Source organism: Erythranthe guttata, chromosome 8 (genome assembly GCF_056151865.1).
Source record: "Erythranthe guttata isolate IM_541 chromosome 8, IM_541, whole genome shotgun sequence".
Taxonomy (NCBI): domain Eukaryota; kingdom Viridiplantae; phylum Streptophyta; class Magnoliopsida; order Lamiales; family Phrymaceae; genus Erythranthe; species Erythranthe guttata.
Window position 1 is genome coordinate 1391958 of NC_142540.1, and position 21961 is coordinate 1413918.

At 36.8% G+C, this 21961-nt stretch overlaps 5 protein-coding genes across 6 annotated transcripts; 3 read left to right on the forward strand and 2 right to left on the reverse strand.

The window, feature by feature from the left end:
- Positions 1 to 507: 507 nt before the first annotated feature.
- Positions 508 to 3215, reverse strand: PTEN1 (Calcium/lipid-binding (CaLB) phosphatase). Its single transcript, XM_013000567.2, has 8 exons — positions 2930 to 3215; positions 2485 to 2798; positions 2195 to 2371; positions 1980 to 2093; positions 1572 to 1763; positions 1200 to 1436; positions 1010 to 1111; positions 508 to 912 (listed from the first exon to the last, which is right to left on the reverse strand). The coding sequence occupies exons 2-8, from the start codon at positions 2770 to 2772 to the stop codon at positions 769 to 771; spliced, it is 1254 nt and encodes a 417-aa protein (XP_012856021.1). The 5' UTR covers positions 2773 to 2798; positions 2930 to 3215; the 3' UTR covers positions 508 to 768.
- Positions 3216 to 3687: 472 nt separating this feature from the next.
- DND1 (Cyclic nucleotide-regulated ion channel family protein) lies at positions 3688 to 8041 on the reverse strand. Its single transcript, XM_088821518.1, has 8 exons — positions 7906 to 8041; positions 7053 to 7698; positions 5810 to 6025; positions 5461 to 5747; positions 5252 to 5363; positions 4906 to 5145; positions 4640 to 4726; positions 3688 to 4383 (listed from the first exon to the last, which is right to left on the reverse strand). The coding sequence occupies exons 1-8, from the start codon at positions 7926 to 7928 to the stop codon at positions 3892 to 3894; spliced, it is 2103 nt and encodes a 700-aa protein (XP_088677644.1). The 5' UTR covers positions 7929 to 8041; the 3' UTR covers positions 3688 to 3891.
- A 3745-nt stretch (positions 8042 to 11786) lies between these two features.
- On the forward strand, positions 11787 to 14132 carry LOC105971094 (uncharacterized). Its single transcript, XM_088821519.1, has 2 exons — positions 11787 to 12013; positions 13070 to 14132. The coding sequence occupies exon 2, from the start codon at positions 13148 to 13150 to the stop codon at positions 13943 to 13945; it is 798 nt and encodes a 265-aa protein (XP_088677645.1). The 5' UTR covers positions 11787 to 12013; positions 13070 to 13147; the 3' UTR covers positions 13946 to 14132.
- Positions 14133 to 14673: 541 nt separating this feature from the next.
- LOC105971089 (lysine-tRNA ligase) lies at positions 14674 to 17005 on the forward strand. The gene is made up of 6 exons (XM_012995936.2): positions 14674 to 15093; positions 15284 to 15433; positions 15533 to 15791; positions 15880 to 16098; positions 16172 to 16314; positions 16521 to 17005. The coding sequence occupies exons 1-6, from the start codon at positions 14821 to 14823 to the stop codon at positions 16818 to 16820; spliced, it is 1344 nt and encodes a 447-aa protein (XP_012851390.2). The 5' UTR covers positions 14674 to 14820; the 3' UTR covers positions 16821 to 17005.
- Positions 17006 to 18400: 1395 nt separating this feature from the next.
- Positions 18401 to 21961, forward strand: LOC105971054 (uncharacterized). Of its 2 annotated transcripts, none has more exons than XM_088821520.1 (2): positions 18401 to 18867; positions 19524 to 21961. In XM_088821520.1, the coding sequence occupies exon 2, from the start codon at positions 19539 to 19541 to the stop codon at positions 21477 to 21479; it is 1941 nt and encodes a 646-aa protein (XP_088677646.1). In that variant the 5' UTR covers positions 18401 to 18867; positions 19524 to 19538; the 3' UTR covers positions 21480 to 21961. The 2 variants fall into 2 exon arrangements, with proteins under 2 accessions (XP_088677646.1, XP_012851365.2); XM_012995911.2 differs by having other exon boundaries at positions 18867 to 19128.

Below are 21961 nucleotides of genomic sequence, written 5' to 3' on the forward strand. Positions count from 1 at the left end.
AGGATCTTGTTGGCTACGTGATCTGGTTTGCATCGTTCCCACAGACGGCGCCAAAATGATGATGCTAAAATATAGCTCACCTAGGGTGGTATAGAAAACGAGCTGGGAGAGCAAAGCTGATCAGTAGCTAGTCAATTCGATGTTCCTGAGGTCCCTACAAAATGAGCACACGTGAACTAAGCCGGGGGTTGATCCGGCGGAAACCCCTCCGACGCTCAAGTCAGATGTGCGGATCGTAGAGAGAGTAGAGAGAATAAAACTCGAGGTGAATTGTCCATAAAAATGAGAACGTACCTTTACAAATGAATAATACTTCTATTTATATGTCGTTGATTGAGTTGGGCTTATTTTGTTGGGCCCAAGCCTTATTTTGAAGGTGCTTGGGCTTTCGTGTAATGGGCCCGAATACTTTCGTGTATTGGACATAATTGTTAAATGAATTGGGGCCCATTGAGTCGGCCCAATTAGGTATATCACATATATTTACTAAAACATAAGTTAACATAATTAAATTTTAATCCAATTTCATTCAACTCATGCAACCAAAAAAACATTTTCCAAAAATTCTTTATCACACAAAGAAAAAAAAAAAAAAAAAAAGAAGAAGAAAAATACAAGGAACACTAATACTAATTATGCAGACATATTTGAAACTAACTACAAATTTGAAATTACTCAACATTAATTCTTGAAGCCCTTTTTTTTTTCTGTCCTAATATTTCAAAAGAATAAATTTTGGTGAATCAAATATAATTTAGACTGTAAAATTTACTCATCCACAAGAACATTTCCATCTGATGGAGGCAAGAAACTGTTACAATTTGAGGGACCAAAAAACAATTCCAAGCAAAATGAAGGACCACATATTGAATGACCCCTTTTCCCAACTTTGTCCAAATCCCTCATTGAGAACTATAACCAAAAAAAAGGTACATTAAAACATAATTAATAAGGGATTAATTAAGAAGAAAAAAAAAATTAATCAAGAAAGATATATAGAAATGATCACCTGCAGTAGGCTGCCGGTTATAAAAGCCGTGTTGAAGCAAACGTAGAACAAACGCCCTCCGATCAATTTCTCGTAGAAAATTATACGAACATCGCCCGTTACCTACCGGAAGCAATAACAAAAACGGTTATAATTACGATTAATAAATAAATTACGACAATTCGACAAGATACAGTAAGAATGTACTTACTTGGACAGGCTTCTCAAAGTAATAGCCGAGACAAGTCTTCTCGTAAATAATCGAACTTTCGGTGTCCATTTGAACAACCAAACGAGGCTCCGCGGCCACGTCTTTCTTCCCTTCTTCATCACCCTCAACAAACGAGTAGTAATATCGAGGCTTGTTCAATCTTTCGTTTTCTTTTCCGATTCTTCTGCAGCAATTCTTGGATACTTCCGCTGGGGGGCAATACCTCTGCCCCGGAATCTGCACATATTAGAAAGCACATTTCGTTATCGAGAGAGAGAGAGAGAGAGAGAGAGAGAGAGAGAGAGAGAGAGAGAGAGAGAGAGAGAGAGAGAGAGAGAGAGAGAGAGAGAGAGAGAGATTTGTCATAATTACATTTTGCAAGACAGAAACAACAACAAAGATCTGATCGATGTTTGTTGTGTCGTATAAGCGAATGTGTTGAAGCTCTCTGCTGCAAGGTTTAGGCAAATCGAGAATCGGAGAAGTACTGATATTAACTCGTTTGGAGAGAGAAAGCACTTTCTCCCAATATTCGACGTAACGCCTTTGGCTTGCTATAGAAACCTGTTTAGCAAAAGTAACACATATCGATCAAGATTGATTCAACTCACGATCGAAAAAAAAACCTACGTGTTTAGTACTAATTTATCGACTTCAAATGAACTAATAAATAGTGATTATATTGCACCTAATTATATATATATATATATATATATATATATATATATATATATATATATATATATATATATATATATATATATATATATATAGACTTACGCCTTCATTATTTGTGGTTCGTTTCTCTGCATAAACTTGCAAAGCCTTCTCAGCTGACATCCCCGTGTAAACTAGGTAACACGATACCATTAATCCCGTTCGACCTTTTCCTGCCTGCACATTCAAACATCAAGTATTAAACTAAGATACATTTACCGAGTTATATACATATATGCACGTATCGTTTTTTGTTTCTTTTTCGAAATTTATACTACCATGCAATGTACAACTGCAATATTCTTGGGATCACTCAATATCCAAGAATGAACATCTTCACAAAATGCCTTGACCATCGAAATTGTCGGGACATGGTTATCGTCAAACGGGTACCTCTCCACACGCCCGTCGAAATGCGACGCGTCGTAAGCTTGCTCTATACACAAGTTATATACCTTTAATCCATTAAAAAAAAAAAGAGTAATTAATTAATAAATAAATAGACAATATTAAAAAAAACATGTGCAAAACATGTTGTTATAATCAATTCTTTCTTATAATTAATCACCTTGTAATGACCGGGATGTCGCATTTCGAGCACGGACTTGACCTGCCACATGGGATTACGGTACACGGCACGCATGGATTCGGCGGGAAACGACATGGCCAAAACTCGATCCGTTATGTAAGTCATGTCGAGATCGTAGCCCGCGACGAGCATGCGCCTGCGTTTCTTGGAGACCAAGTTACGTATGTAGTTTTTATAGAGACAACTCACCAGCTGGCTCTGCACGTGCCCCAAGTTCATCATCTCTGGGCTTTTAATCATCCCCTTCTTCGACAACTTCAACCCCATTTCTTGAAAACCAAAAATGCCACCACCTTCACACAAAAAAATAAAAAAAAATAAAAATATATATAATAATTCATTAACTTGATTCCTAGTAACTATTTTAAAGCACACAACAAATGCAGCATTAAAAAAAAAGACCCAAATTGTTTTTGTTACGTACGAGGTTGTTTGGATTGTCCCCTTCTTGGGAAGGTGGTTGTTTGGCTTGGAACAACCTAAGTGAATCGAAGATCACGAAGATTGGTCCAAGAATCAAGAATGTGAGAAGGGGTGTTTAATTTTCTTGCCTCGGCGAAATCTGGTGATATGTTTCTTAGGGGGGCCAAAACCAAGGGATGAAGAATCCCATGTGTCCAGATGATTAGGTTGGGGGTGGGGGTGGGGGGTGGTGCTTCTGTAATTAATCCGCCCCCCAAAAAAATATAATTTTCTGCTAAATTGAGCGTTTTAGATTTTTGTCCACTATTTAGATAACAACCTTAAACTTGGAGAAATTCGAGGCCGATTCAGTTGGGCAGTGTGACATATATTTCTTGTATATTAATTAAATCAATAATCTGAACCCTTCATATAAATAAATAAAAAAATAAATAAAAAAATTGATGTAATATAACACTTACTTTGAGTAATTAATGGAGAATTGAGATGTAGATTGTTGAGTGAGAATTCAATCAAGATGGGTTCAATTTCAAATAATGAGCACATGAGGTATTTACTATTTATAATTGGATTAATAGAATCCTTCTAGGAATTGTATTAGATTAAAATTCCTAAAATCCTAATAGAATTGTACTTGAATTTGTTTTTGTTTTTTTTTTTTTTGAGAATATTAATTCAATTATTACGGTCGAAATATATTTCAGGCAAACTGAATTAGAGTAGAAACAAAAACTAAATTTACGAATTCGATGATTTCGATTTTAATTTCAAATATTCCAATTTTGGAACCATTTTTTTTTATTAGTATAAATATAATCTTCTGATTTTTTCAAATAGCATAATCTTGACAAAAATGTCATATGTCCAAGCAAAGAGTCAACAAAATCACACTAATCGTACACAAAAAATCTCTCTCTCTCTCTCTCATATCAAATCTTAAACACAAATTTAGTGTAATCAATCTTATTCGAGATGATCATGAGGCCTAATCGACATAAACAAAGCCGCATATTGTCTAAGCCTCCGATCGCTATCGACGTGATCACCCGATCCGTACCGCAACGCTGCACCTCTCGTCCTCTGCATGTACCGCCGCCACCCCATCTGGATATTCACGGCGGCCCACGTCCTCCAATTGGACGAGTAGTACCTCGCGGTGCGCGTCAGCCTCTCGTTCGCAAACTTGTACCGGAAGTGATCCACGATGTACCGGAGATCGCCCGCGTCTAGGGCAAACGCCTCGGTCGGCTCGAGGCACTCGAATGTGGCGGAAGAGGCCGGAAGCCTGTCAACGAACGGGCGGCGGAGGCACCATGAGAAGAGCTCGTCGCCGAAGAAGCCGCCGGGGTCGAGCAGGGCGGAGGCCACCGCCCCTCGGCTTAGGTTTTGGCTACTCTTCACACGGCCGCGCACGATGAACAACATTCTCGGGACCGGATCTCCCTCTCTTATTATCTGTAATTTTTGGAAAGAAAGGAAGGCAAATTTTATTTAATAAGTTTATTGCATTTAGTACCCCGAATTGCTAAAAAACTCTTCGTGTTACAAATATTAGCGAAAACCCCCTTATAGTGCATTTTTTCACCATACAACCCCTAAAAGTGAGTTTTAGGGGTAGTTTGCTAAAAAGATAAAAATAGTATAGGAGCTTTTTAGTAATTGGAGATAACACATGGGTGTTGAATGCAATAAACCCTTCACTTAATTCTACCTTTTCTTCTTTGGAGAAAACGAGGGGTTTAACGCGATCACATATGTTGTCGAGGATGAGATCATCCAAGCTATCGAACAACGGCACCTAAAAACACATACTAATCAATAGGTATAGTGATGGAAATGGGGGCCATGGCCCCCGTCGCTTTAAAAAATATAATATTTTATATGAAAGTATAGTTATCTTCCATAATAAGTAGGTCTCGTCAAGAGATAAAATTCTGACTCCGCCACTGGCAGAAATATACTCGTAATCTGGTGTACCTTTTTTATGAGATCGAGGCATAGGAATCGCTTGATATCCCGCCTAAGTCCCTCCGGCAAGTCCTTGATCAATTCCATCTCGTCATCACCGCCGCCCATAGCCGCCCACCTTTGCCGCTCATAGCGGCGTACTCTTCGCCGGAGCTGCGAAGGCAACTGCCGCCGCCTCATCCACCATTCCATGTCGCGGCACCTCAGCTGCATTTTCCTCTTCTTCGCCATCACCGCGTGCAAAAACACCTACATACGAACACATATCCCAAAATCGAATTCCATTATTAAAAAAAAACCGCCAAATTTTTCAAAATTCAAATTTCCGACCATTCAATTTCAAAAAAAAATTCACCTGGATATTTCCAATCAACAGAGTAAACAACATCAATCCACTAAGCACAGCACAAATACTAAACATCACTTCAAGCCAATTACTCGTCGGCTCCAAGTCGTTCCCGAACGTGCTGCGAATCGAGTAATTAAAAATCGAAACTTTTCCTTTTTTTACCAATCACATTGTATATATTTTTTGACATACTAATTAAATAATGAATTAATTACCTAAGAGTCATCAACCCCCAGAAAATAGGATAAAGAATCTTGACGGCAACGGAGTTACTCGAAACAACGGGAAGGGCCCACTTATAAATCCCGTATCTAAACGGGCCGTTAACATCCAAACACGAAGACAACGGCTTATAATTAATCGAGCTAGTTTCGCACTGATAGCAAACCTCGTCGGAGCAGGACAGAGAGAGATTGCACAAACTACTATTGCCAATACACTGCTGCTTGAGGCAGAGCGCCACGCGCTGTATAGCCAGCACGTACCAGCATCCACCTGCAACCTGTTGGAAAGGTTACACACGTGCGTGGAGATTAAGGATTAATCCGTAATTAATTAACTTACGTGAGAAGCGATGAAGTAGGCTATGAGATTAAGGCCGAAACCCCACCATATTGTGCCGAAGATGTAACCGGTAACCGTTTGCATTCTTCTCATTAAACATATTATATGGTAGATTTTGGGTAGGAATTGGAATAAGAATATTAATAGAAGAATTGTCATTATTAATTTAATTTGCTCCTCTTTGATCAATTTCGGCACTACTAACCAAAACACAGCCTGCAAGGATTAAGAGATAAATTAAACACAATTAATTAAAATTAGTTTATTTTTACTAATTAAAAATGAGGGCAAATTGCACATCACCCCCTGTAAATTTCTAATTTTCGCACTTTACTCTCTCAGAATTTTTAAAAGTGAATATCCCCTTCAAAATATTGTTTTTGTTTCACATTGCCCCGATAGCAAAATTCCAATGAATTATTCATTGGAATTGAGTATTGTTGTTGCACGTTGCGCCTTTAAATGTTATTTTTATTGCTCAATACCCTCTAAAAATTGGCTTATGGGGCAAAGTGCAATCAATATAATAATTTCGAAGGGGAATATCCATTTTTTAAAAAAATTTAGGGGGGAAAGTGCAAAAGATAGAAATTTATAGGGGCTAAAAATAATAATAAATAAAAAATGGGACAAGTATTTCTGTTTCTGTAACGGATATTAAATCATTGCGCCTAAAATTCCACAACTGCCAGAATATCTATTTTTATAATAAAAACATGGGAGTCGTGGAAAAAGTCTGTGTTTGGTGACGTAATGGAAGGTGGAATACTTTTATTTATTGGGTAAATTACAATTACACCCTTAAAGTATGCTAAAATAATTTTAAAGTCTGTACGGTTGATACTTACAGCCACGCCACTGAAACAATTACGGAAGCCAAAATTTCGTGTCTTGGGGACCGATATGCACTATATTTGTTTCATGTGGGGGCTTTAATGCTACCGAAGACAAAAATTTATAAATCTTATATAAAATAATAATGATTTAAGAAATGCTAGGGGTCATGTCACTCCCTAGCTCTATGTTGTCTTCACCACTGCATGAAACTTATAGTTCGTTAGAACCCTAATCGAATAACTTATCGAATGCATTATAAACGTTAGGGTTTCTAACAATGTTTCAGGGGTAATTGTAATTACTGATACTATAGGGGCCTTAAAGTTATTTTAGCATACTTAAGGGGTATAAGTGTAATTTACCCTTATTTATTTAAATTGAAGTGGTAGTAAATAATGAGTATGACCTGGGGAACTGGGAGGATGACAAAGACATCGAACCAGAAGCCCTTGAGTGACCGGAGATAGTGGGCGGCGATGGCGCGTGGGTCCCACACGAGCTTGCCGCAGCCGACGACCAGGGACTCCCTCGACACGTAGGCTAGCCGGAGCTGAAGCCACAGGTGGCAGAGGTGCACGGCGTCCACGCACGTCCGGACGACCGTCACCGCCGCCGCCAGGCCGCCGTTCATGTACAGGCACGGCGAGCCGCCGCGGCCGATCGACAGCGCGTAGAAGAAGAGTGGGTCCACCGCGAGTGCCATCCCACGTGCCAGCAGGAAGGCCCGGTTCCACCGCTGCACGCGCTTCCTCCGCGGGTCCAGCACGCCGCCGCCGAACGGCTGCCCCGCCCCCCGGGCGGAGGAGGACCGAGTTCCGGCGGGGTTCTGGCCGGCGCGATTTCTTATGGGGAGGAGGGAGGAGCCGGCGGAGGCCTCCCACTCGGGGCGGTGGGCTTTGTCGCAGCTGGTGGAGTGGAAAACCGGGGCCCCCACCTGAGTGCATGCGTAGCACTCCCCGCCGCCGCCGGTTGAAATTGTTTGATTTTCCTCGCTTTCATCGCCGCCGTTGTCCGGTGTAAGGACTGATTCTCGCCGGAATATTCCAAAACAACTGCCATTAATTAATTAAGGTACAATCAAATCAATTAATCAAACAGAAAAATGTCAGTACGATAATATAAAATCAATCTAAGAATGCAGAAGGGAAAACCAATATAATAGAGTATAACAACTAATTAATAACAACCTCGTACAATGCAAAAAGTAAATTAAGACAACACACACACACACACACACACATATAATATCTATATATAACCTTGATAAGGAGAAATTAGCCATCTCGAATGGATCAGGGAAACCATGGATGTGTAAAATTGCACACAGAAAATAAAAGGAAGAACACAAGACAAGTACTCTAGAAAGGGTAATTGAATTTATTATTTATATATATAAAATTAAATTAAATTAAAAATTAGAGAAATTAAATATCACAGTCAGCAGATGTCCGTACGAATTGAATTTTGCTACATGATTGTTGTTGATAAGTGAAGTAATAAATTTGAACACTGTGGAGAAGAAAAGAAGATATAAAAAAAACAAGAATATTTTTGTTTGTATATATACTAATAAATAATAATAATGTAAAAGAATATTAATTGAAAAACTCAATTATTTTATCGAATTTCGGGACGTCCAATAAAAATGTTCTCTTTGCTGGTTGACACGATAAGTTATTAAGGATATCAAACATCAAACGAATTAAATTCCAATTATTTAGTTAATAAGGCATAATCTTTCTAACCAAACAAGCCCTTAAATTATATAAATACACAAAATAATAAAAATCTCATTTTTTTTTTATTACTCAACCATTGCATTCCATCAGAATCTTCTAGTGTCAGAGAGATTAAATAGATTAATAATACTTTATTAGATCCCCACTAAACAAATATATAATGGTCCTTACAATATTTAATTGTTTGCTAATCATTTTAGGGACGTTGAAATAGAAATTAAGTACGTAAGATTTCATATATATGCTTTTCACTTTCCTTATTTGGTAATAGTATACTATTGTTACGACAAGTACTTGCCTTACCAAATTGTACTTGCATTCAAACAATTAGATAATATATATATATATATATATATATATATATATATATATATATATATATATATATATATATATATATATATATATATATATATATATATATATAATTGAAGATTATTGAAAAACAAGTGAATCAATCGTACCCTTCAAAGCTTTCTTCTTTTGCCTACCTATAATCGTGCCAAATATTTCTTGATAATTCCATGGCCATGGCATAATATTTGAAGATTATTGACATACTTGATAATAAATTCTAAATCTTCAAATCCGATTTTAAAATGTTTTTTGTTCTTTTCGCAATTTCGTGATGGATGTTAAAAAAAAATCTCATTTTTCGTAATTTCGATAGTTCTCATTTGGATAAGTTAAACCCCATTTATTTCACGTATTCCAACATTTTTAAGAGTATTCAGTATTTCAATTCACTCGACGCCTTGAAAAAAATTAAACTTGTCATATGAATTAACCCTCGAATTTAGTGGAAGAAAAAACGTGTTAGCACAAAGCAATATATCCCCGATTTCTTTTTTATCTCTCTTGTGAATGCTGAGGGATTCGATGTTGCACCTGGTCATATATATACGATCGGTGGTTTTCTAACCGTTGATCTGCACATAACCATATACTAATGTATATATGTACTTAATGAGTAATTATCTTATAATCACTTCGATACTTAAAACTCATTCGGTGTATATGATCAGGTGTAGCATCTAAAACCGTGAATACCCTACAAAGTCTATAATGTCTGAAACTCCAACTCAAAAGGGCTATACAATTATTGGCCACTAGTGATTTCCATGTCTACGCATATAAATTTTGATGGGCATGTCACATGTGGGATGTTTAACAATAATAATTCATATATATATATATATATATATATATATATATATATATATATATTGCTCACATATTCTTGAAAATAATTCATCAACATTGATCAATGTATATGCCAAACATTAGGGCCCTTCATTTTTCTAGTTTCATCGATTTAGAACCACTACTTTTGATCGAGAAAAACTAAAAAAAAAATATAGAATTTAATGTTTCACGAGTTTATTTACAAAATCCAAGTGAATAAGAGATCCATCTAGATCATGTACCTTAAAATAATACGTGTCGTGTGTATTTATAATTGGATCGATTGAACTATTTGAAACCTAATTTGCCGGGTCAAATAAGTTTGATTTTTTTTAATTGTAGATGAGTTGTATTTTGGACCGACTTAAATCAGCCGAGTAGATCGTACTCGTAACTTATATTCATATCGAGGTGGCTCGAATAAAGTCAATAATTAATCTACACATATAAGTATTTTGGACATTTTGTACAAAACAATCTATTGCAATATTTATTTTCAATAGTATAAAAATAGTATTGTATCTAATATCTATTCCATAAATAAAAGTGATTGTTAGTACTTTGTATATATATATATATATATATATATATATATATATATATATATATATATATATATATATATATATATATATATATTTAGAGTAATATTCTTTAATCGATAGCAATTTTACATCATTTACACGTCATTGAATTTTTTTTTGTTCTAAAAAAAAGATGTTTATTGAGTATTTTATTAGTACATATATATATTAGGGGATATATATCATGTGGAGGCTGTCACCTTAAAACAGAGACAGTTGCCTAGTCATCTTATTCTAATTCCATTTCGTACACCACATAAGTATAATTTAAAAATAAATAAAAATAATTATGTTGATTTGAGAAATTAATTGAGTATTTTATTACTATTAAGATTGTTTATAATAGACAGGTTAATACAATTATGAGTTGTTTATAATATTTGAGTAATTGAGATTAGCATCACAAAACAGTAGTAGTACAGCTACACTTCTATATATTAATACAATCAGAACTAATAAAATTTACTAAATTAGCGAAATATTAAATTATTAAACCAATAATATTATAATAATGTAGTACTTTTTTTATGGAATCGGACCAAAAGAAATTATTATTTAAACAAGGTTATTATTTCATCGACCTAATTTTTTTTTTCCAATTTCTATAAAATCGAATAAATGAGAAATAAAGTGAAATTGATAAGCACACTTGTTTTTGACTTTTTCCCTTTTCTAGAATTTACACTGATAAGAAAAAAAATAAAAACATAAAATTGATAAAAACATTTTCATTGAACAGTTGAAGATATTTTGTGTATGAATTGGCGGTGCGTGAAGACCACGCACCGTTAACGTACAATGTCAGAATGCATGTGCAAGTCCAACTAAAGTACAACTCTGATGTCAAGTCCATTTTCTTTTTAATTTAATTAACAATTCAATATATATAAGAACACCGAATTTAGAAGATTTTCTATTTCAAATGATTTTTTTAGATTTAATTATTTATTTATGGATTTTTTTTATGAAGACAAGAAATATGTTTCCCTACCATGTGACAAGAAAAAAATGGTCATCGTTTACCATGGAATATGGATCTATTGTACAACGTATAATGCAAATTGATTTTCTTTTCGGAATTAATTTTGTGTTTTGTGTCTGAGGGCTCGTTTGGCTAAACTAAATAATTTTAAACATCCGATAAACTCTTATATTGGATAAGTTGTTTTGATAATCGCTTATCTCTTAGTTTTAGAATTATCTTTTAATGTGTATGGATAATGATCTTATAAGCTATTTTTACTCATTATAAGATCTTAACAAAAAAAGTGAAGTGTGTATTTTTAAATAAAAAAAAAAAAACTTTTTTGATCTCCGCTAACTTATTTTTTGAATTTGTAAGATCTTTTTATAAAAACATGTCACACAGTCACCCAGTGAAAGAGCTTATAAGCTGTTAAACATTTTATAACTTTTTTTAAAAAGCTTAGCAAAACAATGTCTATGCCGGTTTACAAATTTGGGCCCGACACTTTTAACAGTTGGGCCGATCGTTCCAAGTTTTCAAATCTCAAATAAGAGAAAAAGGGGCCCACAAAACAAAAAGAATTATAAAAAAAAAAGAAAAAAAAAGTAAAATAATAAAAAAAAAAAAGAAAAAGGAAAAAGGTAAAATGCAGCCGGCGTGATTGGTTTTGAAACTCAGCCTCACAACTCACAAGTCACATCGGAGCTCCAAAACACGTACTGTGTGTGCGTGTGTGTGTGTGTGTGAGAGAGAGAGAGAGAGAGAGAGAGAGAGAGAGAGAGAGAGAGAGAGAGAGAGAGAGAGAGTTGTGGGGTATTCGATTACTCTATTTTGTCTTTTTTCTGCAGCATACAGTGAGAAGCACATCTATCCTGCTTCCTCCGATCAATCGGTAATTGTTTCGTCTTCGTTAAACTGTTTTTCAGATTCATTATTGCATATTCTCGATGTTTGGGATTTTTTTTTATTCGGATTTGTTTATTAAATGATTTAGGGTTCTTAAGATTTGATTTCATTGTTTACAAATTATAATAATAGCAAGTCTCTAAATTCTGTAATTAGTTTTCTTAATCTCGGCTACAGTAGCAATAACAGTGTTTAATATATTTTTTATTAGCAAATATAAGTTTAATCATTGAAATACTGACTATGAATGTAATGCTAATGGGTGATTAATTGTGATCTATGATAAATGTAATTTGCTTTTGTTGAAAGGTCTGTTCATGATTCGTTTAATTACGGGTTTGATAATCGAAAAAACTAGGTTTTCGATGGTAGGGGGATTTGCTGAAGATGTTTCGAGCAAAGATAGATAATTAAATGCAGGTCATTCGACTAAGTTTCGTTTGAGGGTTGGTATTCGATTTTATCATTTTGTATACAATTCGATCTTGTGGAGTAAATCGAATAGAAAATGCAAAATCCGTGGAGGCTAATATATATCAACTTCGGTTTGTGTGTTATACTTCTAGTTATGCATGCTATACTCAGATAAACTTTGGTCGTTCGATTCTTCCGAATTCCAATCTACGTATGGCTGATCCGAAGATGTTTAAATGTTAAGTACATAGTTGTTTTTGGGTATGGATTATTTGTTTTTTTTTTTTAAGAAAAGTTACCGTCATTATGAATCATACGGTACCTCTAAGTAGTGCTCTTACAGACAGTGGGAATTATTATCGTCATCTAAAAGATGATATGAATACGATTCTCGACTTTCGTGCTCCAAATTCTCTTATGATTATTCTTAATTGGCGTCGGTTTGCATAGTTATTTTTATGGCAATGGACAAGTAATGCATTCACCTTCGTATTTTTTCCCGTAAATTTACTGCTTTACAGAATCATGTTCGAAGAAATATGTTAAATTCCTTTGAACCCGCCGAAAACTTTGTCGATTGAATTTAATTCCGCCTTATTTTACATTATCCGTTGTTTTCACCTCTTAGGAACCGGACGGAGTCTCTCTGCCGCATAACAGATGTGAAGATCACATGTTGTAAATTGATCCTAGGTAGTTTGCAAAGATGTGGAAATTCGCATCAAGCTGTATAGCTGGAAACATGGCCTTGAAGAACAATACATCGAAGCCAAGACAAGATTCAACCGATTGCTCGGATGACGAGGCTTCTTCACTCACGAGCAGAGACGACGGTATGGAATGTCCAATATGCTGCGAATCATTCAACCTTGTGGAAAACATACCGTACGTTTTATGGTGCGGGCACACCCTATGCAAAAACTGCATCATAGGACTACAATGGGCCGCGTTGAAATTTCCAACTTTACCCCTCCAGCTCCCACTATTTATATCCTGCCCGTGGTGTAATCTGTTATCACTCCGGTTGGTGTATTACGGGAATCTAAGATTCCCGCGTAAAAACTTCTTCCTCCTTTGGATGCTCGAGAGCATGAACGGAGACAGAGTGAAATCCCGTTCCTCCGCCTGTGGGGACCACCAAGCCGTTTGTCCACCGAGCACGATGAAAACGGGAAGCTCTATGGGGAGTAGTATTAATAATCGTAGGAGGGGGGGTAATTACGGTATTGATTTTGAATCATCGGCGTCGGCGGTTAATTATGGCAGTCAGTTCGAAAGGCTGCATTCGTCGATCAAGAAGTCGCTCGTTTTCTTCGTTCATTTGACTTCGAAGTTCCCACTTGTGATTATTTTCCTGCTCATCGTTTTGTACGTGGTACCTGCCAGCGCAGCAATTTTGGCACTGTACTTGTTCATTACGGTTGCGTTTGCTCTCCCTTCATTATCGATTCTGTGCTTTGCTTATCCGAGCTTGGACTGGCTCGTAAGGGAGATCGTCGCGTAATAGTTGGTGCTTTGTCGAAACCCCCCACATTTTTGCTGACCTCAGCAGCTGTGTGAAATTCTACAGTTTCAGGATTTTGAAACATGTAAGTTAAATGTTAAATCTTTATAATTTGGCTGTTAATAACTTGTGGTTTAGTGGTGGTTGTAGTTTCGGCCAAGAACACGAATGATTGTCCTTTTGTAGTGATTTAATTATGTTTTTATTATAGATTAAGACTCTTGCATGATATGGTTAAGGGTATATTACAACCACCCCTGAGGTATGGTCAATTTACGAAAAAACCCCTCTTGTTTAGATAATTACATCTACCTCTCAACTATGATTTTTTCTTACATCTCCACCCCTGTGGTGTGAAATTCAACATAATCATCTAGATTTCGTGGAACGTGCTCTAGTTTGTACTCATTTTGTGTAAAAATACAGTTTCTGATGCACCACAATTTGATACATACAAGCCAAAAAACACATATTATGATCATCTTGCTTCAAAATGTAAAGTTCGAATGGGATAAAACGGGAACAAAAGTGATAATATTCCATATAACCTCCAAGATTCCACTAAATTTGAAACTGCAAGGATGGACGTTTAAAAAGATTTATAGTTGAGGGGTGTTTGTAATTACCCAAACATGAGGGTTTTTTTTGAATTTGATATACCTCAAGGGTTGTTATAATTTACCCTAAATATTAATTCAGATAAGTTAGACAAAAATAATTTCTTTCACTATTACTGTGGTCCACAGAAAATTCCAACTAGGATAGATGGAAGTTAGTTCGTCCACGTGTCCAGTCCTAAATCCACACTATTATTTCATATTATCCGGTGGGTCGACTGAACTTTTTGTTCGATTAATTTTTGGTAGGAGGAGAAAATGGCGGCGGCCATTGCTGCTTCTTCACCAAAATGTTCTCCGTTCCGTTCGCCGGAATTCAATTCCAGCTTCCTTAGCGCGGCGGTGCAGTTGAAGGGTCTTTGCTTCCAAGTGAAACCCATCAGAAGAAGCAGAGATAGAAACGATGTCCGTTTGGTGGTCACCGCCGCCGCCAACGGCGAGGCTAGCGGCGGAGGAAGGTTCTACTTCAACTTTACCGGATTCCCCTTCCCCCTCGGCCCCTTTCTCAACCGCCGCACCCAAAGATACGAGGTTAGTCCGTTGCCTGGTTTAATTACAAAATTAGTTGCTGGTTAATTCTGTGCAAAATATGAATATCTCAATTCTTTTGATTTTCCCTTGAATTTTTGGCCCAGTTCATAAAAATGAAAGATGTAATTATTAATTAATTAATTTATGGGCCAGTTCAAACTTCCAACTGTTTGATCTGTTAGAATTTCAGGCTGTGAAAGATGGCATATGGTTATTCGAACAAGAACAAGCACTCGGTTTCAGTAGCGTTTCCACAAACATACGAATGACGGTTATCAAACTGAAATCGGGCGGATTGTGGGTCCACGCCCCTATTGCTCCAACCAAAGAGTGCATTCAGGTAATCGTGTCAATGTCGATTTTCTTTCTAAATATATATATAGAACAATCTTTCAATGGTGTTATTTACAAATAAGTAATAATGGTTCTTGTTTTGCAGCTTGTGAAAGAATTAGATGCTCCGGTGGAATATATAATCCTGCCTACATTTGCGTACGAACACAAAATATTCGTCGGCCCATTTTCGAGAAAGTTTCCTCAAGCTCAAGTATGGGTGGCGCCGCGTCAGTGGAGCTGGCCCCTAAATTTGCCCCTCGAATTTTTCGGTATTTTTCGCTCCAAAACATTGCAAGACGAAGACTTGTCGACCCCATTTGCGGACGAAATCGAACAGAAAGTCTTGAGCTCTCCCGAAGTTGGTACTGCACTTACCAGTTATCACATTCACTAACTCGAGTTTTAGTTACTCTATTTAATAATATATTATCTCTTTTTTTTTTTTTTAAGGAATTGGACCATATGTTGAGGTGGCGTTTTATCATAAACGTACAAGGACGCTGCTTGTGACAGATGCTGTCATTTACGTTCCGATGCAGCCGCCCGAATGCATTAGCAACGAGTCTTTGTTGGCATCTGCAAAGAATGGTTTGGCTGTCAGAATTCTTAGTAAAGGAAGGGAAGTATCCGACGAACCAGTTGTCGACAACAAAATGAACAGACAAAAGGGTAAAATACATACTATGTTCTTGAAAGTGTCCTGTCTTAAAACGCTGACATATTTCACTTTCCGATAATACAGGATGGGAAAGAATGGTCCTCCAAATCTTGTTTCTTGGCCCCTCAAATCTGTTGGAGCCGAACGCTAGCTTTTCTCAGATGTCGCAGAAGCTTATTGTCTCTCCCATTGTTAAGACTCTTGTCTTCAGCAAAGTACCTGAAAAGGCAAGTTCTGACAACCTCGTACGAAATCAAAATATGCTGTAATAAAACTACACCTCTGTTTTCATAACATGTGAAACTACTAGTGCTTTGCATTGATATTTACACAGTTCTTTCTGTGTCATGAATTCATTCGTATTATTGTCCATTGTTCGAATTTCGATACAATGATGCTCATCTTTTAATTTTTCGTTGGAAAAAAAATTCAGGTGAAAGATTGGATAGATCGAATTGCGCGGGATTGGAAATTCAAGAGAATAATCCCTGCACATTTTGCTGCACCGATCAACGCAAGCAGATCCGATTTTCTAGCATCGTTTGCGTTTCTTGATGATCTTCTAGAAGAGCGCTATATTACAAGGCCTTCACTGTCGTTTCTATTCACATCCCTTCTTGGAAAAGCCGCCAGCTATTTCCCACCAGACGATATGAAGACACTATCGTCTCTCGATCAGTTCTTGGTCTCGGTTGGAGCTGTGAAGAAAACAGTCTCAGGTCGCAAAAAATGATAAACTGCAATTCATCAAGTACGGCCCTTTTTTTTCCCGGTAAATTTTGTAGATACATCTAGTCTATATATATATATATATTTTGAATAAATTAATATAGTACCGTATATTCGTTAAACCGAATAGTTTGATTATCAATTTGACTGCGCAATTACATGAAAATGTATTAATGTAGAATCTTTCGATATACCCTTTGACTTCATCTTTGTCTTCCTCGTTCGGTTAGATCGAATATTCGATTACTTTGCTTTAAGGGTAGTGGAAGCAAAGTAGGGTAATAGCAAGTTGTCTTTTGAGCTTCAATTATGGCAAATTGTGGATAATTAAATCTTGTTTTTTGGTGGAGGGTTATGGTAGATTGACAATCTCATCCACCAACTGGTCCAACTAAAATCTGTGTGTGTGTGTGTGTGTGTGTGAGAGAGAGAGAGAGAGAGAGAGAGAGAGAGAGATGAGAGAGATGAGCCATAGTTATTTTGTTATCATATGAAATGATGACTTGACTTGTGGGAAATAACATGCTAAATATGAAGCATGGGGACTTTGATTTAGGGGGTGCAAAAAGTAGTGAAAGGAATAGAATCCTATGCCCACACAAATTATTTATCAATTAAAAGCAATGCAAGTCAATTATACCATAACTAGAACTGAGAGTTATTTCTATGCTACACCCGATGCAGACTATACTGAGTGATTTTTTACTGTTGATCTACACATACCAATGTTGGTGTGTGCGGGTTTAAGTGTACATGAATAGTAAAGATCCACTCGGTGTATTTCCCCCAGTGTAGCATAGAATAGACCAGATCAGAGATTAACCACTAAACTAATCAAGTGATAATATAAACAAGTTGGGACTTCAATCTGACATCTTGTCCTAAAAAAATGGCAAATTACGGTCACACCCTCTCAGGTACGATTAAATTATGAAAACCCCATTTTGTTTGGGTAATTGCAATCATCCCTTCAATTATGTATTGTTTTACAAGAAAACCCTCATTCATTAGGTAAAATTAATACCGTAAGAGTGGACTGTAGAAAATATATAATTGAGGGGATTGTTGTAATTTACTCAAATAAGATGTTTTTCTTTTTTTTCGTAATTTAAACTTACTTAAGGAGGAGATAGTAATTTGCCATGAAAAAAAATGTTTATTTATAGTTAGATGAGCCCAACTGCTGATAAAATATTTCAAAAACAACCCCAACAAAATTGAATAAACTGTCAAAGCTCAACCTTTGTTGGGGGTGGTGCAACCACTCTGATTCTTTAGCATCTTCTAATCGCACCAGGTGGCGCGTGAGTGCACGCCGCGGACAAGTGACTGGAATTTGGTTTGGGGGTTAAATTGGATTTGTTTAGGTGAAATACATGATATTTGACTATACAATAGAAAAGTGTTTAATCCTGACACCCCTTTTCAATTGAAATTGCATTAATTATTACTATAGGATTTCATTTTTGACTATCTCAAATATTTTTATGTCAAAGTGAATTATCAATCAATATGATTTTATTAGACTAGGTTGAGTAATATATTATTATTATTTAATTCTACATAATTAAATAATATTTGAGTAATATATTATTATTATGTAGTACCACCTACGCGCGGAACAAGAAGAAATGGCGCCGACCTTCTAAAAGCTTCTTCCCACCTTCCGCCATTGCTCTCTCTCTCACACACACACACACACACACACACGCACAATAAACCTTCTCTCTCTCTCTCTCTTGTTTCTCTCTCTAGGAAACAGAGATTGTGTGTATAACAAACAAAAACGCGGAAAGTAATACAAAGGGGACTCATCTTCACCTCCCTAGAACCCACCCAAATCTCACATGCGTTGCTTGCACGATCTCGATATCATATCTCAAAATCATCATATAAAAATGGATGAATAAATTAATTAATCATATACTAATCCTCTGTTCCTTTTGAATATTTCATCATTTCTTCCCTTAGGGATTTTCGTTTGCTTTGCGGTAAAGCAGTAAAGAAGAAAAGGTCGACATTAGAAAAAAAAAAGAGGGAAAAACGAAAAGGTACGCGGTTTTGTTTTAGGGTTTCTTTAATGCCCCCTCAATTAAATGCAGCATTCAATAACCGGCTTTTCTGTGTCTATGAATTGTGGATCATCTGTTTTGTTAATTGTTTGTCTGTTGATGCAGCATTCTCCTTCATTTAGAGGAACAGAGATTCGTTCTGATTTTGCTTTTTTGTTGTGTTGATCCTGTGATTGGTGTTTGATTGATTTAGAATTTGTTTTTTTTTTTTGCAAAGTCTTCTGGGAGATTTTCTAATTGGTAATTGGCTTTTCCTGTAAGGCTTAATTAATTTGGTTATGATTCCGATTATGTTTTGGAAATTTTGTTTCTATGTTTTCGTTTTTCCGTCGATTGGATTCGAAGAGGTCGTAAAGTGCTTGTGTTTGTGATTGACTGCTTTATGATGGGAAATGTTATTTAGGTTGAGTGTAGGTAAATTCGGAAAGCTTTCGTTTTTTCCCATTTTGTTGGGAATTTATCTACATTCGTTAGAGATTATTAACAATAACCAGATCAAGATCTCTTTTTTGTTTTTTTCATGGATGCTTTTGTGTACAGACCAGGAACAAAGTATTATTAATGATCATCTAGCATATATTGGGTTTATGTAGTGCAATCACATCTCCTTATTCGTATGTATGTTCTGTTTGTAGGATTCTACGTTTTCCATGGCCGAAGAAATTATCGATTCACTGTTAACTCCGGAAAAAACTGAATTGGAAAGCAATGACATAATAAGCAAAAATTCTGCTGCAAATTCGGAATCTCCAATTAGTGGACACAATGCGCATGTCCGCTCTAACATAGCATCCATTGGTTCCCATCACGCTGGAGACAGTTCAACGAGAAATTCAAGCGATAAATCAGATTCCGTCAACAGCGGTCGGAACGTGGTTCCTCATTATCTCAGAGCTTCCACTGGTTCTTGCCATGATTTGTGTAAATACGGAGGAAAACATTCGTTTGAAAAGGCAAAGAAGCCCCTACGAAGAAGAATTGCAAAATCTTTGTCCAGTGAGATGTATACTGTGGAGATTACGGTTTCTGGTGACAAAAAGAAGGAAAAGGTTGTCTATGAAAATTCCGAGACGGACACCAAATCCTATTCTCGAGACCCCAAGACATCCTTGGACAAGGAAAAAACAGTGAGGAACCAGCCTGTAATAGATACCGAAATTTGTTCACCTGTCCTTCCTTCTCCTGGTACTAAATCCAAGAAAATCCGTTCACCCGACGTTTCTTCTCCTGGTACGAAATCCTATTCTCGAAAACCCAAGACATCATTGGATAAGGAAAAGACAGTCAAGAACGACAAGAATTCAACTGATACCAAAAACCATTCACCTCACCTGCCTTCTCCTATTACTAAATCCTATATGCGAAAACCCAAAATTTCTCCCGTTGCCAAAACTTTTTCCCCACAGAAAATTTCACCTGTTTATAATAGCAAGACCATTTTGCCAACTCAGAATCTTGCTTCACCAGATCCCCCTGAACTTGTCAAAAGTGTATCCTTTCCATCTAAAAAGATCGAAGGTCGAGTAAAACAAGGTTCTTCTTCTACAGATAATAAAATCTCAAGAGCTGAGAAAAAGACAACTTATCTGCCCAAACAGCATCCCACTGCTATGAAGCCTGTTAAGCTTAAACCATCATCTTCATCCGACTATTCAAATGACACACGTGGGAAAGGGAAAATAAATAGTAATGAGGAAACGGGCCAAAATACGAGAGCATCCATCAAATCTGCAAAGAAAGTACCGGAACCTACTACTGCTATTTTGTCCCGTAAAGTTCCTGTCATCAAGACAGCATACAATATTACAGGAAGAACCAAAAACCCGAAATTGGTGTTGCCATTGACGGCTCAAACTAGGATACGCAGGATCAAGACCAAGACATCCACAAATCAGAAGATTCCCGAGAAAACCTTGCATGTCATCAAGATAGAAACTAAGAACAGTGTCCTCCAGTCCAAACTCAATGATCATGCCAATTCGTCACTTCCATCTACATCATCTGCCAAATCACTGTCTCACGGAAAGACTTCATCATTGTCGTCTTACGAAGAAGAAGAAAATGGAGAGATCGAGTACAGTGGAGATGGATTAATCTCCGACAGCAACGAGTCGCTGGAGATCGGCAAACTACCACCTGTAAAAGAGAATCTTCAAAAGAAATCTCTGAAAAAGACTAGGGGGGTGGTTGTTTCTGAAGAAAAATACAGCTCTCCTGTGAAGTTGAAGTTCAGAAGTGGGAAAGTAGTCGACCTTCAGTCGGACAATAGCGGCCCTAGAAAACTCAGATTTAGAAGGGCAAGAATCGTTGGGGCAGAAGAAGGCAAGGGTGCTTTGAGGAGGAGAATCTTGAAAAAGGCTGGACTCAGCGATGCTGCATCTGGTGCAGAACTTTCGTCTGAAAAGGTCGTCTTAAAGCATCAAGATGTGCAGGGCAAGAAAGACGGTCAAGGTTTATTCAATAATGTTATCGAAGAAACTGCGAGTAAGCTTGTCGAGAGTAGGATAAGTAAGGTTAGAGCCCTTGTGGGAGCTTTTGAAACTGTGATTTCCCTACAAGAGACGAAACCTTCTATGCAGGCTATCGGTTGAGCGGTGAAAAATTTCTCGTTATCTTTTATTTTTTCCTGTCAATTTAGAGTAACTTTTTTAGGTGAATAATACGTGTGGGGGTTATAAAGGAGTGATATTTGCAAGTTCCTAATACTGCCAAATATGCGCCATGTAGATTTCTTCAGCGGCCAATGGCGGTCATGTTGGATAGTAGGTTATGCTTGTTCTTTCTTCTTTCTTAGGATTTTTTAGACCGAGGGGAAGAGGGAGAAGGGAAAACTATATGTAGTTGGCCTTCCTTGAGTTGCTGAGTTTGACTTTGTGAATTTCCGGATATGCTTGTTTCGGTTTTTAACACAGTAACAGATTTTTTTTTTCTTCGTGTTGGTTTTCTAGTTGCTTTGTCTGGTTTGAAGATGTCTTTTGCAAGACAAGTTTAAGGTTCATGGATGCTTGTTGTAGTGTGTGTTTGTGATGGATATGGAAATCTTGTAAATAAACAGAGAGCGGTTTCTTTGAAA

What these genes read in the sequence shown, in the direction of transcription:
- PTEN1 (XM_013000567.2), bottom strand. Translation starts at nt 2,772, where the DNA reads ATGGGGTTGAAGTTGTCGAAGAAGGGGATGATTAAAAGCCCAGAGATG. An exon ending in GAACCACAAATAATGAAGGC is followed by an intron (nt 1,764 to 1,979) that starts GTAAGTCTATAT and finishes TTTGCTAAACAG; the next exon opens with GTTTCTATAGCAAGCCAAAG. An exon ending in ACTTTGAGAAGCCTGTCCAA is followed by an intron (nt 1,112 to 1,199) that starts GTAAGTACATTC and finishes TGCTTCCGGTAG; the next exon opens with GTAACGGGCGATGTTCGTAT.
- DND1 (XM_088821518.1), bottom strand. Translation starts at nt 7,928, where the DNA reads ATGGCTAATTTCTCCTTATCAAG. An exon ending in TCATCCTCCCAGTTCCCCAG is followed by an intron (nt 6,026 to 7,052) that starts GTCATACTCATT and finishes TAATCCTTGCAG; the next exon opens with GCTGTGTTTTGGTTAGTAGT. An exon ending in TGTTGATTGGAAATATCCAG is followed by an intron (nt 5,146 to 5,251) that starts GTGAATTTTTTT and finishes GTTCGTATGTAG; the next exon opens with GTGTTTTTGCACGCGGTGAT.
- LOC105971094 (XM_088821519.1), top strand. Translation starts at nt 13,148, where the DNA reads ATGTGGAAATTCGCATCAAGCTGTATAGCTGGAAACATGGCCTTGAAG.
- LOC105971089 (XM_012995936.2), top strand. Translation starts at nt 14,821, where the DNA reads ATGGCGGCGGCCATTGCTGCTTCTTCACCAAAATGTTCTCCGTTCCGT. An exon ending in CAACCAAAGAGTGCATTCAG is followed by an intron (nt 15,434 to 15,532) that starts GTAATCGTGTCA and finishes CTTGTTTTGCAG; the next exon opens with CTTGTGAAAGAATTAGATGC. An exon ending in TCAGCAAAGTACCTGAAAAG is followed by an intron (nt 16,315 to 16,520) that starts GCAAGTTCTGAC and finishes AAAAAAATTCAG; the next exon opens with GTGAAAGATTGGATAGATCG.
- LOC105971054 (XM_088821520.1), top strand. Translation starts at nt 19,539, where the DNA reads ATGGCCGAAGAAATTATCGATTCACTGTTAACTCCGGAAAAAACTGAA.